Raw genomic sequence first — 15,349 nt, 5'->3', positions numbered from 1 at the left:
ATTTTTCTGATTAATTGTTGAGATTTTTCCTGATTTTGACCAGCTCTTTTCTATTAGGGAAACTAGCCCATTGTCTAAGATTATAAATGGATAAAGCAGAGTTATTTGAATTAAAATAAAAATTCATAACACTGTTTTACAGAAAGTGCTCATGTCAAAAGATTTGTGGAATCATAACTCCGTATAATCGAAATTCTAAGTATATAGCCTTTATTGTAAGATACCACTAGTTGTATGATACACCACAAATTCAGTGTCAGCTTTTCAAGGGAGAAGAAAAATACTACATTAAGTATACATAATTTTCTGTTAAGGCCCTTCATCTAAGTTCAGCCCTTCAATCAGCAGAGGCTGTATTCTTCAGTTTCTTAATCCAGTGGTCTTTTTTAAGGGTATTAAGTACTTAAAGCTCTTTTTAATACTTACATATGTCATCATGGAGATTGTTTTCCAAACTTTGAACTCATCATTACCTCTTCAGCACCTGACAGCATTACATTTGAAGATGTCAAAGGACTACACCGGGCCTTCCCCAATACATTATTTGAGAGTTTAGCCAAATGCACATGGACACACAATTATAGCTGTGAAATAGCTTTATTTCTCTCTCTGGCTATAAGTTTTTTTTGACATCAGTTAATAAGGAGAGCACATCCCAGTTTTAGAAATTTGATAATACGGAAGAAAACGGAACATTTTGGAATTCAAGAAAGTACAAATTAGGAAGAATTAATTATGAGGGCTTGCTTATAAGTTACAGAATCAGAGCTTTCTAAGTCAGAGATCCTTTAAAGAATAAATTAAGAGGTATTGTGAAGTTTAGAATAATATCTAGGGAGAGAGAGTGGTCTTACGTAGATTATTCTCATGTCTTGATACCTTTTCAGTTCAAAATTTGTGAGAGGAAGATAGCAACAAATGACATATATTCCTGGGATGCCAGGGCTGGCTCAGTTAGTAGAACAGCTGTCTCTTAATCTCAGGATTGTGAATTCTACGTTTGAGTGGAGATTACTTAAAAAACAACAACAACATATATTCCCTTTCAAGTAACAAAGACCTTGATTGCAAAAGTTGCTTTCCCCCTTTTAACTATTTAATTCAGGTGTTTACTCTGTATTTTATAATAGATTATTAGAAAAAAGGGAAAATTAGAATTTATTTTTTATGCTACTACCTGTTTTTTTGTTTGTTTTTTTGGCAAATTTGTTTTTATCCTCTGATCTTCCAAAAGTAAGATACAGTGCTTTCAGTTGGTATAACCAGAAATGCTGTCATTGGAATTACTGTTTTAATATGTTTGTTGTTAGAAAACACCACAAGATTGTAAACCTCTCAAATTTTTTAGAACAAAATACTAGTAACTGACCATTCTATTGTACCTTTACTGAAGTGATCTTACACAGGCTTAAGTTAGAAAAAAATGCATATAACCTTACTGTGATGATTTTTTTGTACATAAATTAAGTGAAAAACGTTGAAAGTTGTAGACATATTGATTCTGACTCTAAATTTTTATTTTAGATGGATCAGTCCTACAATCCAGATGAAAACGAAGTTCGAACTCTCTTTGGTCTTCGTTTAAGTCAGAAGAGAAATAATGGTGTCATTGACAGGTCATTATTTAGCAACGTTGTGACCAAGAATAAAGATGTAAGTTGAAAAAAACATCTGAATTGGGGACGCCTGGGTGGCTCAGTCAGTTAAACATCTGCCTTTGGTTCAGGTCACGATCCAGGGTCCTGGGATCCAGTCCCCCATTGGGCTCCTTGCTCAGCTGGGAGTCTGCTTCTCCCTCTGCCTGCCGCTCTCTCTCTCTCTACAACAAAAAAATAAAATCTTTAAAAAAACAATAGTCGTCTGAACTGAATGCTAGTAATTCAATAAGTCTGTTTTTAATATTTATAAGCTTCTGCATTTATTAAGACCCATATTTAAAACTGGTTGATCTGCAAATGTCTGGCTTATCTTTGAGTTATCAGATAAGTTTAAGAGCTTTAAAAAAAACAAAGAATAAATGACCATATTAGGAGCTTCTGTGCATTTATATGTACTTAGAGGTATTTATCTTCAGTTACGCCTAAGTGAGATCATGTTTCTCATAATTCTGTTCAGTGACTTGAATTTTTTCCATGCACTAAGCTACAAATACATTTTTTTTTAAGATTTTATTTATTTATTTATTTATTTATTTATCAGAGAGAGTGAGAGAGCACAAGAGTGGCAGGTAGAAGCAGAGAGAAGCAGGCTCCCCACTGAGCAAGGATCCTGACCCGGGACTCCATCCCAAAAACCAAGGATCATGACCTGAGCCCCAAGGCAGACACTTAACTGATTGTGCCACCCAGACGTCCCTACAAATAGAAAGGCCACATGGCAAGCCATGTGTAGATGTACTCTGATATTTTGTTTCCATGTTCAGTACTGTGGTCATTGTTTTTATGTGGTCAAGTTTTTGCTTTTAGACTGTTGTCATCTTTAGGAAGGACATACTCCTAGGATGATAGTGTGTTTTGTTCTGTTTTTTTTCCACATACATACGTGTATTCTGTCATTTACAATGCATAGCACTCTTAGTGGGGACTGGCGGTGGGTGACTACTGTCATCTCTCTCGTAAAGATCACAAAATTGTGATCTAAGTTATGGCTAAGAAATTTGTCCTAGGTTACATAATAGGAAAATGGATAAGCTTGTATTTCTTCTCTGAAATCTCTTAATTGGCCCTTCAGTTTGTTTTGTTTTGTTTTTTGGATCTTCAGTTTTGAAAGATTTTTTTGCAGTGCTAACATTGGCTCTTCTCCCCTCACCCCCAACCCTCACACCCCTCACGTCCCCCTCACCCCCCGCCCGCCACCCGTCATACACACACCCCATGCTTAAGATGTGTAGCTGCATTGTTTTGTAGCTTTGTCTGCTAGTACGTCTGGTATTTTTAGTTGGATGCTGGGCATTGAATGTGAAAAAACTATAGAGGTATTTTGAGTGTTTGGATGGAGTCTTTTTTTCACTCCAGAACTGACTTCCACTTTTGGTAGGCAGAGGAGGTGGAAGTCAAATCATCTTTATCCTGGCAGGAGTTAAGCTGATTTGAATTTGGGCTTAAGTCTTTGTGAGGACTGGTCCTTTTAGGGTTCACCCCTGTTCTGAGAGCACCAGTGTCTGCTAGTGTCACTTTTCCTTGGTGTTCTCTGAACTCCATTGTTGCCACTTAGTGCTGTAACACCGGCAGGAGTGCTACTCAGTTCCTTTACCATTTAGCTTATTGCCTTGCATCTTGGACAGTGCCTTGAGGTGAAAAGCAGAGATGGTCACACTCATTTCTTCTTGCTTATCTCTGGGATCTTTGCCTCTCAGTAGTTGATACTTTACTGCCTTGGTGTTGAGCTTTCTTGTTTGTTCCTAGAAAAGGTTTAGTCTGTTAATAAGTCATTCCTTGTAACAGAAAAAGAAAATGAAGAGGTGCAGTTGTTCCAGGTCTGAGCCCCAGGTGTGACTTCATTCTCCTCATCTTTAAGTAGAATTGCTGAAAAAAAGTTTTAAAACCTTTATTGGGTAGTTCAGCCTGTTAATAAGTGTATAGTGATGAAGACGTGATCTTCGTTGATTTAATAGATGTTTTTTCACTTTTATTTTTGAAAATTAATGGTGCCCTGAAGTAAAGGAACATGGTATAGGCATCATGTGTAGAAATACCTGTAATAAGTTCATTGCCATCTCCTCCTGTGGTCAAGGCTGTAAAGTACTGGGATTTCCAGTTGGAAGCAGTGTTTTGTACCAATATTACTTACTGTATATGAGCAGCTTACAGTAATATGTGCCCCCTCCCTTTTTCTTTAACACTTTATTAATCTGGCTGGTTAGTGTATCTTTTAAAATACTGAAACAGGGAGCACCTGGGTGGCTCAGTCATTAAGTGTCTGCCCTCAGCTCAGCTCACAATCTCAGGGTCCTGGGATCAAGCCCCACATCGGGCTCCCTGCTTGGCAGGATGCCCTCTTCTCCCTCTCTCACTCATCCTGCTTGTGTTCCCTCTCTTGCGGTCACTTGCTATTAAATAAATAAATAAAATCTTTTAAAAAAATAAAATAAAATACTGAAACAGTATTGACCTAGATTACATGGTACCTATGTTGGCAGCTCTGCTTAACTATTGAGGCTCTTACTTTGTAAGTTTTCCTTTTAGGTTTATACGTATTGGGCTGCTTAATAATTCAGCAGTATTTGATAGGGTTTATACCCCTGGCTGTGCTAACTTGGATTTTTTATTTATTTTTACAAGGAGTGAGATATGGCTTTAATTCATCTTTTATCTAAATTCTTCTCTACTTGTTTCATATGTATTTTTAATTAGAAATTTGAAAGCTCAAACATTAAGAGTGATGGTTTTATCTTTCTTTGTAGTCTTCTCTTCTTTTAAAGCAGTGTTTTGTTAACATGTCAGCCTCAAAATCTTTTTAGGTCTTAGAACAGTGAGAGAAGTAGAAGTATGTAGTAAGCATTAATGAACATGTGACTGAGTTACTACCTCCTCCATTTTTCTTAAATAAAGCTTTAATTTGTTTTAACTGTTTGTGTCCCTCACTCCCAACTCCGGCCATCCCCCCTCTTGAAATGGCTTATATTCCTTGATCCTAACTCAGAATACCGGAGTTGCATTTCAAGGCAGACCTGTAGGAAAGCTGGTGTGTAATTAAAATTTCTTAGAACTAAAAGATTAAAATACATAGTTGGTGTCTCAAACAGCAAATAACAGATAAGAAAGGATATACTACATTAGTACTATCTTAGAATGACAAATTCTTAAATTCTAACATTGTAGGGTTTTTGGGTCTGTTTTTTAAAGATTTTTTTATTTATTTGACAGAGATCATGAGGAGGCAGAGAGAGAGAGAGGGAAGCAGGCTCCCTGCTGAGCAGAGAGCCCAATGCAGGACTCGATCCCAGGACCCTGAGATCAGGACCCAAGCAGAAGGCTGAGGCTTTAACCCACTGAGCCACCCAGGCGCCCCCTAACAGTGTTTTTTAATTGAGGTTTTAATTTTAAGATTAAAATGAAAATTACAGGTTCACATGCACTGTTAAGAATTCCCATGTATCTTTTGCCCCGTTTCCCCTGGTGTTAATATCTTACAGTATCACAGCCATGATAATGATACTGATACAAGTCAAGGCACCGAAAGACCATTTCCATGGCCAAGAGGGTCCCTCGGGTTGCCCTCTTAAAATCATACTCATTTCCTTCTCCTTCCACCCCCAACCTTGAGTAACATCTTATCTGTTCCCCCTTTTATAATTTTCACTCTGTACATTTCACGAGTAGGTTTTTATGTGAACATAAGTTTTCATTTCTCCGTTATAAAGGCCCAGGAGTGTAATGGTGGCTGCTGGATAGTATCATAGTTGGCATATTTAGTTTTTTAAACTGCCAAATTGTTTTCCAGAGAGCCTGTGCCATTTTACATTTTGTAGCAGCAACATATGAGTGATCCAGGTGTGTGCATCCTTAACTCGCTTTTACTCTTGTCACTTTAGTTAGGTATGTGGCAGTATCTCATGATTTTCATTAGCATTTTCTAATGGCTAATGATGTTGTTTTTTATTTATTTGCCATCTTCATATCCTTTTTACTGATACATCTCTTTGTGTGTTTTGCCTATTTTCTCATTAGATTGCTTTTGTCACTTGAGTTTTAAGAGGTCTTTATGTATTTTAGGTACTAATTCTTTTTTGGATATGTGGTTAGCAAATATTTCCTCCCAGTCTATAGCTTGTCCTTTTATCCTCCTAATACAGGGTTTTTGCAGATCAGAAGTTTTAATTTTGATGAAGTCTGATTTTAGGTTTTCACTTAGCTAATTGATGTTAGCTGCTACTTACAGTCTTTGTCCACTCAGCATAGCTATATAGATTATCTTTTCAGCTTGTAATTATTCTTTTTATTAAACATAGTGACATTTTTGGCTTTAATAATTGTTTTATTCTGTTTGGACTGGGGTAGTTCACAAGTATTTTTGAACAGTTTCTACTTAGAATTTCTGGACAAAGCAGAAAATGATCTTTTTTTTTTTTTCCCTGAACAGCCTTAGCTGTGTATGGGCATCACAGTTGCTTATAATGTCTGTGAAAATGATTCTCAGTGTTTTTTCTGAACATAAATTTTTATCATTTTTCCATATAGGTTTCTTGGTTCTGTGGCTGAGAAAGTATTTTTTGTCAGTTTGGGTGGATATGGCATTTTGTAACTAGCATGATGTTTAATTCTTAAACAGAATTAAGCCTGAGTCGCTGCAAATGACTTTAATCTGAGTCTGTGATGCATTAGGCACTGCTGAGTTCCATAAGTATGTTGAGTGTTGATTTTGGTTTTTTAGTAAAACACAGTAGAGTTTCCTATGAACAGTTCATTTCATTATGTCCTTCGAGAGATACTACATTTTAGGTCTGTTAAAATAAGTAACATGTAAGATGCTTCAAGTTAAAGGGAATTACAAAAATCTGATGCAATTGACCATCCTGTGTTTTTTTCAGTTGTCAGAGTCTGCGCTCAGAGACCTCATTGTAGCCACCATTGCTGTGAAGTACACGCAGTCTAACTCCGTGTGCTATGCCAAGAATGGTCAGGTAACCAAGCTCTCAGACCCACTTTTACAAATGATACCCATTTTTTACAAAATGATACCCATCCCTCAAGTCCTAGACTGCTTGGAAAGGAAAATCTGTCCTGTCTTTCTCTTCGGGGTTTGTCAGTATTGACTCAGTAACATAGAGGACTGTTAAAACTAGTGATGCTCACAGACTGTCTTTGGAACGATGTGTTAAAATTGGTCATATTGCTTCTTCCTCAGACTGAGTTGACACATTTGGATTCGTGGGACTGTAATAGCTGCTCTAAAACTAGTTCATTTGCTCCCCTCCTCCTGATTGGTGTGGTATTTCCAGTGAAGAGAGACTAATGAATGGTACTGCCACCCCATTATTCCATGTTTTTGCAGCTTGTTGGGTATTTTCACGTGTATTTCTAAGGTTACTTTACCAAGAATCTGTAGACTGCAAGTTAATGTGATCTTTGAAGATCCAGTTTACTGAGACATAATTTATGTACAATAAAATTCACTTTTTAAGTGTCGAGTTTTGAACAGTTTTCCCCAATTACCTAGTTACATGACCACAACCACAATCAAGATATTAATTACTGATGTTAATTAAGCAAGATATTGAACTTGTTTCCTAGTGCACTGAACCATAGAATGCAGGACCAACCTAGCTCATCACTGGGGCCTCTTCTAACTGTGGACTAATCTGGTTCTGGTTTTGCCATAACTTCAGCAGCATTGGGACCCCTTTTCACTGTGTCTTGAGCTCTTCTCTTAGCATTTGTTAAATTATTTGACCCATAAGTAGGGGAGGGAAAGTGTGGGTATTAATTGGCATGTGATCTGGAAGACTTTTAAAATTCAGAATTTTAGTTGATTGTCAATTGTAAAAAGATTGTTTGTCTCTAATAATGAAAACTTGAGAGATTGTGGCTACTGGCCTCCTTTGACTCAGGTTCTAAGAAGTTCTGGTAAAATTGTGCTTCACTGCTGATGTCCAAGAGTTCTAGAAACTTCCACAGTATTAGTAACCATACTTCAAATGTCACTGAAGAGGTAAAATGTATAAATAGTAGTTATAAACTTCTTCCCTTACCTTTTAATGCCTTAAAAATTACTTGTATTTTGGACTGACAATTTTCTACTAAATTGATAGGGATTTTAGAGAATTGCACGAAAGATCTATTAAGAAAAATACGTTGTTGTAAGAAATGGTCATCTTAATGTTCATGTTCTTCAGGTTATTGGCATTGGAGCAGGACAGCAGTCTCGAATACACTGCACACGCCTTGCAGGGGATAAAGCAAATTATTGGTGGCTTAGACATCATCCACAAGTCCTTTCAATGAAGTTTAAAACTGGAGTGAAGAGAGCAGAAATCTCCAATGCCATTGATCAGTATGTTACTGGAACCATTGGCGAGGTAAAAGTCTTGTCATTGGGTTTGTGGGTAGAGTATACTGGTACGCTCACCTTTTTCTGTAACAGACATCTTCATCACTACTGAGAGAAAAATGCTGTTCTTCTTGAATTTTACATTGTCTAAAATTATGATTCTAAAATTCTCAACAATTCTTCATTGTCTTGCCTTTGACTTTGTTCACAGTTCTTCATCCCTTCCTGACACCATAGACCTTCCCTGTATTAAATTATAATCATTTGGTTTAGTTTTATATGCTTGTACTTCAGTTTTATATGTTCGTACTGATTTTAAGCTTTTGATGGCAGGGACTGTTTCTTCACCTATCCTGAGGTTTCTGTCACATGCCAAGCATGATACTTGCTACATGATAGGTGTGTATTCAACACGAAATCCAAATTAATCTGATGGCACATAATCGGGGTCTTTTCCCCCCACATTTTCTACCAGTGCCTTTAACAACTCTATTTTTGTTAAATTATGTGTTCTTTAATATCTTCAGTTTTAAAGAAGGCCTATGAGAATAATAAAATTACAATGTCAAGTAGCCTGCCAAAAATACAGAATTTGGCCCCGTTTTTGCTTAATCCTATATGGAAAACAAAAAAAAAGAAGTCTCGTAATCAGACTCTCGATGGTCTTCTGAGAGGGTGAGTTGACCATACTACCTTGTTGACAAATTGAGGGACAGGAATCCATGACATAGTAAGTGTCATTGAAGAGTGTGCCTTATAACCATAAAGTATTTAACATGTAAGCCTTTCTTCTTTTACTCTAATATTTGTATTTCCCTGTTTATAATTACGTAGCAAATTTCTGTTCATAGTTCTGTGAGCAAGAGTTAAAGGTACACTGTTTAAGCCAAAGAGTCATCCAGGATGGAAGCATCTTTTTAAAAATACGAATACAATGAATCATACCGTGATTCTGTTAGGCCTGCTGTAGACTTGAGACTGTGCAAACGCAGTTCTGCAACATCCATCATCATCTGCTTGCTTGCTTTGACACAGATATAAAGTAGTAGATCTTACTTAGGCAGAGATTAAAAAGCAAAATATATTTAAACTGATTTACAAAGTAAATAGTATAGTTTTTATTTGGTACACTTAGAATTACTTTTCTTAATGAAATGCTAAAAGCATTAAAAAAAAAGATTCTTAAAAAAAAAAAAGATTCTAGATGTGTAAACTGTAATGAGCTGTTGTAATTAAATCCTGGGAGAAATGCCCAAGTGCTTTCTGGCGTTCTGATTTGCATCAGAAAGTACTAAAGATCTAATCCAAAATCTTTCTTTCCTGTCTCCACCCTCTACTCTTAGGATGAGGATTTGATAAAGTGGAAGGCATTGTTTGAAGAAGTGCCTGAATTATTAACTGAAGCAGAGAAGAAGGAATGGGTTGACAAACTTAGTGAAGTTTCTCTCAGCTCTGATGCCTTCTTTCCTTTCAGGGATAATGTAGACAGAGCTAAAAGGGTAAGTATGGAATTGATGTATATTTGCATAGAATTGGTTATTATGTAAAAACTATTTCAGGGATGCCTGGGTGGCCCAGTTAGTTAAACTTCTGCCTTTGGCTCAGGTCATGATCCCAGGGATCCTCACCGTGAGGAGGGCAGGGGGTGTTTTCCTCCCTCTCCCTCTGCCCCCTTCCCTACTTGTATGTTCTCCCCCAACCCTGACAAATAAAATCATTTAAAAAAAAAAAAAAAAACTATTTCAGAAATCCTGCATCTGTTAAGTTCTGTGATGTATGTCCAAGTATGGCAGTGTGATATATCGATAATACTTAATTATTTTACTTTTCCATTTGATGTATGAATAACCCACATCCTATCATTTTCCTGTTTTGACTGAGTGAATCATTCTGCATTGTGAATCATTATTAGCTTATGCTTTTTAGAGGGGGATTTTGATTTTTGCGTGTCTTAACCTAAAATTGTGTTTTGAAAGTCAATGTCTCTTCTTCCCTCAGAGCGGTGTGGCCTACATTGCTGCTCCTTCTGGTTCTGCTGCTGACAAAGTTGTGATTGAGGCTTGCGATGAATTGGGAATAATCCTTGCTCATACGAATCTTCGGCTCTTTCATCACTGATTTCATTGCCCCATATTTTATGGTTTGCTTATGTGTAGGTGAAAAACCACATGTAACATTATGACAGTATCTTTTTTAAAAAATAAAACATTAAGTCTTAGTCGTCTTGGATCCATAGCTTTTGGTTGTATTTAACTTCTTAAAGTTACAGGCGTTCTACCATGACAAATATTACCCATAAATATTTGTGTGTAAGAAATACAGGAACATCCCTGCCTCCTGGAGCTCAGCTCATCCCAAAACATTGCCTGTGTGAAACATCTTAAAATCATCAAGTAAGCCAGAGAAACTGAGTAGACCCTGGAGTTAGACAGCATAAGCATCCTACAGTCTCACTGGTTTTCTCTTAGGGGATTCTGCTCATGCAGCTTTTCTTTTAGTCAGAGTTCTAAAAAGCTTGGTTGTCTCCTTTCTAAGCACAGTTTTGAGATACTTGAATTTTAGTGTGATGTGTGGGTCGAGTTTCTCTTTCTTTCCAAACATTTATCCAGGTCTTTCAGCATCATTTGAAAAAACTATTGGATTGCCAGTTCCCTCAGTTAACCATTATTTGCCATGGGTCTCTTCTGGACTCTTTTCCGTTCTATAGTTCCGTTTGTCCTAACACCAATACCACACTGTCCTGAAAATTGTAGCTTTGTGGTAAATTTTGAAATCAGATAATGGGAGGCCTTCATCTTTGTCCTTTTTAAAACTTGTTTTGGCTATCTGGGGCTTTGGCATTTCCATATAAACTTTGAAACTAAATATAGTCTATTTCTATAAAAATATTTGTTGGGATGTTGATTGAAATTGCATTGAATCCATAGTTTAATGAGATTAATTAGACATATCTCCTTTCCCCTTGAAGGTTGATTCTGTCTGGTTTCCACCAACCTTTTGCTCTCCAGTGGTTTCAAATAGATTTTGTAACATTTTTGTTCCATGTTCATAACTATCTGTAGGAGGGTTAGTCAGTACACTCTACTCTGTCCTTAAGAGAATCAGGAACACATACGAATATCATAGGAAAATTTCTAGTCACTGATTCCATTTTTTTTTTTCCTTAGTCAATTCTAGCAAAGTATATATATTTTCTCTCCTTGGAATTTCACCACTTTGTCTAAGTTTTCAAGATTGTTGGCACATAGTAGTATTTTTCTGAATTTTTAAAGGACCTTTTTTTTTTAATGGAAGTTTTGGGATGGACACAAATTAGTTAAAACTGTACCTGTCATCCAAGTACAACTCATGATCACTAGTTTCATCTAGTTTCCCCACTTACCATTCCTCAACACTGATTATTGTGAAGCATGACATAGATATTTCCTCTGTAAATATTTCTGTTAAAGTGACTCGAAATTTTTAAAATAGTATATATACTCTTTAAAATATATAATCATGCCTTTCTCCTGTGAGAGGCAAGAAATAACGATGCCCCAGTAGCAATGAGCATACCTAATGCAAGTTGCTGGTTTCTGATGCCCCTCCAGTAGAAGGATTCCAGCACTCGTTGGAGGAATAGCTGACTCTAGGACTGGGGCAGAAAATAATACAAGATGAGATGCCTGGAGCACCTTACAGTGCCAGGAAGTCAGGACATACTGTAAAAACAAACACATGATCATAGGAGTATGTCAAAGGATACAGGAGCCAACTCAGGATTCTCAATAGCCAAAGCTGGAATCATTTGAGCAGCAAAGTAATTAATGTAGTATTGGATTATAACCCAACCTATGAAATATCTGAGTTCATGGCTGACCTAATGAATGATTGAATAAATAAATGGAGAATAAATCTGCATAATTTTAAGTAATTTATATAGATAATCCACTTCCAAGAAGATGAGCATAACTCATCTGTGCCTAGTGAATTCTTTTCAAGATGTGTGGCTTGGAAAGGGGGGTAAAGGAGTAACTGCAGTGGAGAGACCTGACTGACCGCACCTCAGCCAGGTGCTGAGGGTTAAACAAGCATGTCACGTTGATAGTATGCACCTCCAAGTGGGAGTGGCATTTTACCTGTTTGGTCTTCTTTCCAAAACTTCACTACCCCAGTGTAGTCCTAGGAGAGGCATCAGGCAACTCCCAGTTGAAGGACCGTACTGAGAATTGTCAAGATCCTGAAAAACGAGGGAAGTCTGAGAACCTCAGTCTAGAGAGACCAAGGAGACAAGTTAACCAATTATAATGGTCTACATTTGAACAGAAGAAGGATGCCAGGTAAAAAGTCCCAGTGAAGTATGCACTTTAGTTACGGATCGATACTGATTCATTAATTGTAACAAATGATAAAAGGAGAAACTAGGTGTAGTTTCTGGTGTAGTATCTGGCAACTCGATACCAACTTAATTTTTTCTGTAAATCCAAGTATTAGAAAATAAAAAGTTTATTTAAAAAAATATATAACCATACTTCAAGTAGCACACTGAAAGGCATAACAGAATATCAAATACCCAGTCCCTGTCCAGATCTTACACATTAACTTACTTTTTTCCACCTGAGCTTGTTGGTGTAAATATCCAAGCCTGAGGGGCACCTGGGTGGCTCAGTCAGTTAAGCGTCTGCCTTTGGCCCCAATCATGACCCGAATCCTGGGATTAAGCCCCGAATCGGGTTCCCCAGTCGACAGGAAGCCGGCTTTTCCCTCACTCACTCCCCCTGCTTCTGTTCGCTCTCTCACTGTCTCTCTCTCTCTGTCAAATAAATAAATAAAAATTAAAAAAAAAAAACAAAACTGTGTTCTGCTAGGCACAAATTCATTTTTTAAAAATAAATTATAGGGGCACCTGGGTGGTTCAGTGGGTTAAAGCCTCTGCCTTCAGCTCAGGTCATGATCCCAGGGTCCTGGGATCAAGCCCCGCATTGGGCTCTCTGCTCAGCAGGGAGCCTTCTTCCTCCTCTCTCTCTCTCTGCTTGCCTCTCTGCCTACTTGTGATCTCTGTCAAATAAATAAACAATTTTTTAAAAATTATAATTATGCCTGTGGAAAGTGCATAAAACACCTACAGTTTAAAGAAAAATTTGTAGGGCACCTGGGTGGCTCTGGGTTAAGCCTCTGCGCTCAGCTCAGGTCATGATCTCAGGGATCGAGTCTGGCATCAGGCTCTCTGCTAGTCAGAGAGCCTGCTTCCTCCTCTCTCTCTTTCTGCCTGCCTCTGGAATCTGTTTTTGTTTTTAAGCCGTCTTTTCCCTCGCCCACTCCCCCTGCTTGTGTTCACTCTCTCACTGTCTCTCTCTCTGTCAAATAAATGAATAAAATTAAAAAAAAAAAAAAAGATCCAAGTCTATGACACACACTGATTACACTTGATTGGTGCATCTGAAGTCAGTTGTTCACTGTTTCCTCTTTTTTTATTTTTATTTTTTTGCAGGTAGTTACTAAAGATACCAGGTTTTAGGTTCCATAGAGTTTCCAGTATTCTGAACTTTGTTAATTGGATTCCTGTAATGTCCTTTTATTTCATTTGTGCTTCTGTTCCTTTATTTCTTTCAAACTGATAGTTGTAGTTTAGTGATTTTTTTTTTAAGTTTGATCTATCAACAGTAGAGAAAGATGGATTGAAACCTCCCTCTGTGAAGATGAGTTTACAGTTTCTCCTTGCAGATTTATAAATGTGCTTCATGTATATTTGAAGCTAAAAAAGTCTTTCATGCATTAAGTTACTATTTTTCATAGTGATTTTATGTACTCCAATCCTATTAATGCTTTTTGTCTTAGATAAAATAATCAAAATAAGTTGTTTTATTGAATATGAACAGAGCTAGACCAGCTCTTTTTTGGTTTATATATGTCCAATACCTCTTCATTCTTTGGTGCTCTTATGCTTTAGGTGTAGATACATCTGGAATCTGTTTTTGTTTTTAATGCAATTTGCCAACCTTGACCTTTGCATTCAACTCATTTCCATTCATTCAGTTGTTGATGTATTTGGACTCTATTTCTACCATCCTATAAAGTTGGAACCACTTTTGATTCCTTTTGTACTGTTGCTTTAAATTGATAGCTATATTTCTTTCCATAATAAGAACTTCCACCTGCTTAATGAACGTTTCCCCATTCCTACCCCCAAACTCCTATAATGTCAATCCTAGACTTTTCAGTTCTAGGTTAGAGATTCCTTTTGTACTGTTGCTTTAAATTGATAGCTATATTTCTTTCCATAATAAGAACTTCCACCTGCTTAATGAACGTTTCCCCATTCCTACCCCCAAACTCCTATAATGTCAATCCTAGACTTTTCAGTTCTAGGTTAGAGAGAGACATTTTCTCTCATGTTTAGTTATTGTTTTTTAAGACAAGTTTTCCAAGGTTTCTGTTAACCTTTACTTCACATACCTCTTGCCATTTCTCCTGAGTTTCTCTCTCCTCAGGTAGAAACTATATGCACTGTGTTCTGCTAGGCACAAATTCATTTTTTAAAAATAAATTATAGGGGCACCTGGGTGGTTCAGTGGGTTAAAGCCTCTGCCTTCAGCTCAGGTCATGATCACAGGGTCCTGGGATCGAGTCCCGCATTGGGCTCTCTGCTCAGCAGGGAGCCTGTTTCCTCCTCTCTCTCTCTGCTTGCCTCTCTGCCTACTTGTGATCTCTGTCAAATAAATAAACAATTTTTTAAAAATTATAATTATGCCTGTGGAAAGTGCATAAAACACCTACAGTTTAAAGAAAAATTTGTAGGGTGCCTGGGTGGCTCTGGGTTAAGCCTCTGCGCTCAGCTCAGGTCATGATCTCAGGGATCGAGTCTGGCATCAGGCTCTCTGACTAGCAGAGAGCCTGCTTCCTCCTCTCTCTCTCTCTCTCTGCCTACTTGTGATCTCTCTCTGTCAACTAAATTAAAAATTATTTTTTAAAAAAAGAATAATTTATAAACAACTATGTTGCCACTAGCCAGCAGCTAATAATTTTGCCAGCAGCTCCCATACCCACTGAGATGCCTCTTCTGGATTATTTTCCCATTTTCCCCTTCAGAACACTACCTTTGCTTCGGTGATCACCACGGACTTGTTTTGCCTCGCACCAGTGGGGTGATTTGGGGCATGTTGTTGGGCCTCTTGGAGTTTGTTTCCTCACCTATAACATAGGGATGGATTTGCTTCTGGAGAGGTCGAGTAGCTCTCAGTTAAAAGCACTTTTGGTTAAAACCACATGAAACTAGTTTGTCAGGTTTGAGTCACAACTCTTCTACTTACGAGCTGTGTGATGTTAGGCTGCTCACGGCCTGCCCCTCACTTTCTGTTTGTAAGCTGAAGGTGACCGCATC

The 15,349-nt window shown here is 37.5% G+C and overlaps 1 protein-coding gene across 2 annotated transcripts in view; it reads left to right on the top strand.

The window, feature by feature from the left end:
* ATIC (5-aminoimidazole-4-carboxamide ribonucleotide formyltransferase/IMP cyclohydrolase) overlaps nucleotides 1–10,218 on the top strand; it is a 29,679-nt gene extending 19,461 nt beyond the window's left edge. For both annotated transcript variants that reach the window (XM_059168126.1, XM_059168124.1), the window contains 5 exons: nucleotides 1,525–1,653; nucleotides 6,530–6,622; nucleotides 7,835–8,017; nucleotides 9,333–9,488; nucleotides 9,988–10,218. In XM_059168126.1, coding sequence (XP_059024109.1) covers nucleotides 1,525–1,653; nucleotides 6,530–6,622; nucleotides 7,835–8,017; nucleotides 9,333–9,488; nucleotides 9,988–10,107 — 681 coding nt within the window. In that variant the 3' untranslated portion in view covers nucleotides 10,108–10,218. The remainder of the gene's footprint in view (nucleotides 1–1,524; nucleotides 1,654–6,529; nucleotides 6,623–7,834; nucleotides 8,018–9,332; nucleotides 9,489–9,987) is intronic.
* Nucleotides 10,219–15,349: the final 5,131 nt, after the last annotated feature.

This window comes from Mustela lutreola, chromosome 3 (genome assembly GCF_030435805.1).
Source record: "Mustela lutreola isolate mMusLut2 chromosome 3, mMusLut2.pri, whole genome shotgun sequence".
In the NCBI taxonomy this organism is placed as follows: Eukaryota; Metazoa; Chordata; class Mammalia; order Carnivora; family Mustelidae; genus Mustela; species Mustela lutreola.
The sequence above is the reverse complement of the archived record's forward strand: the minus strand, read 5'-3'. Positions and strand labels throughout refer to the sequence as shown.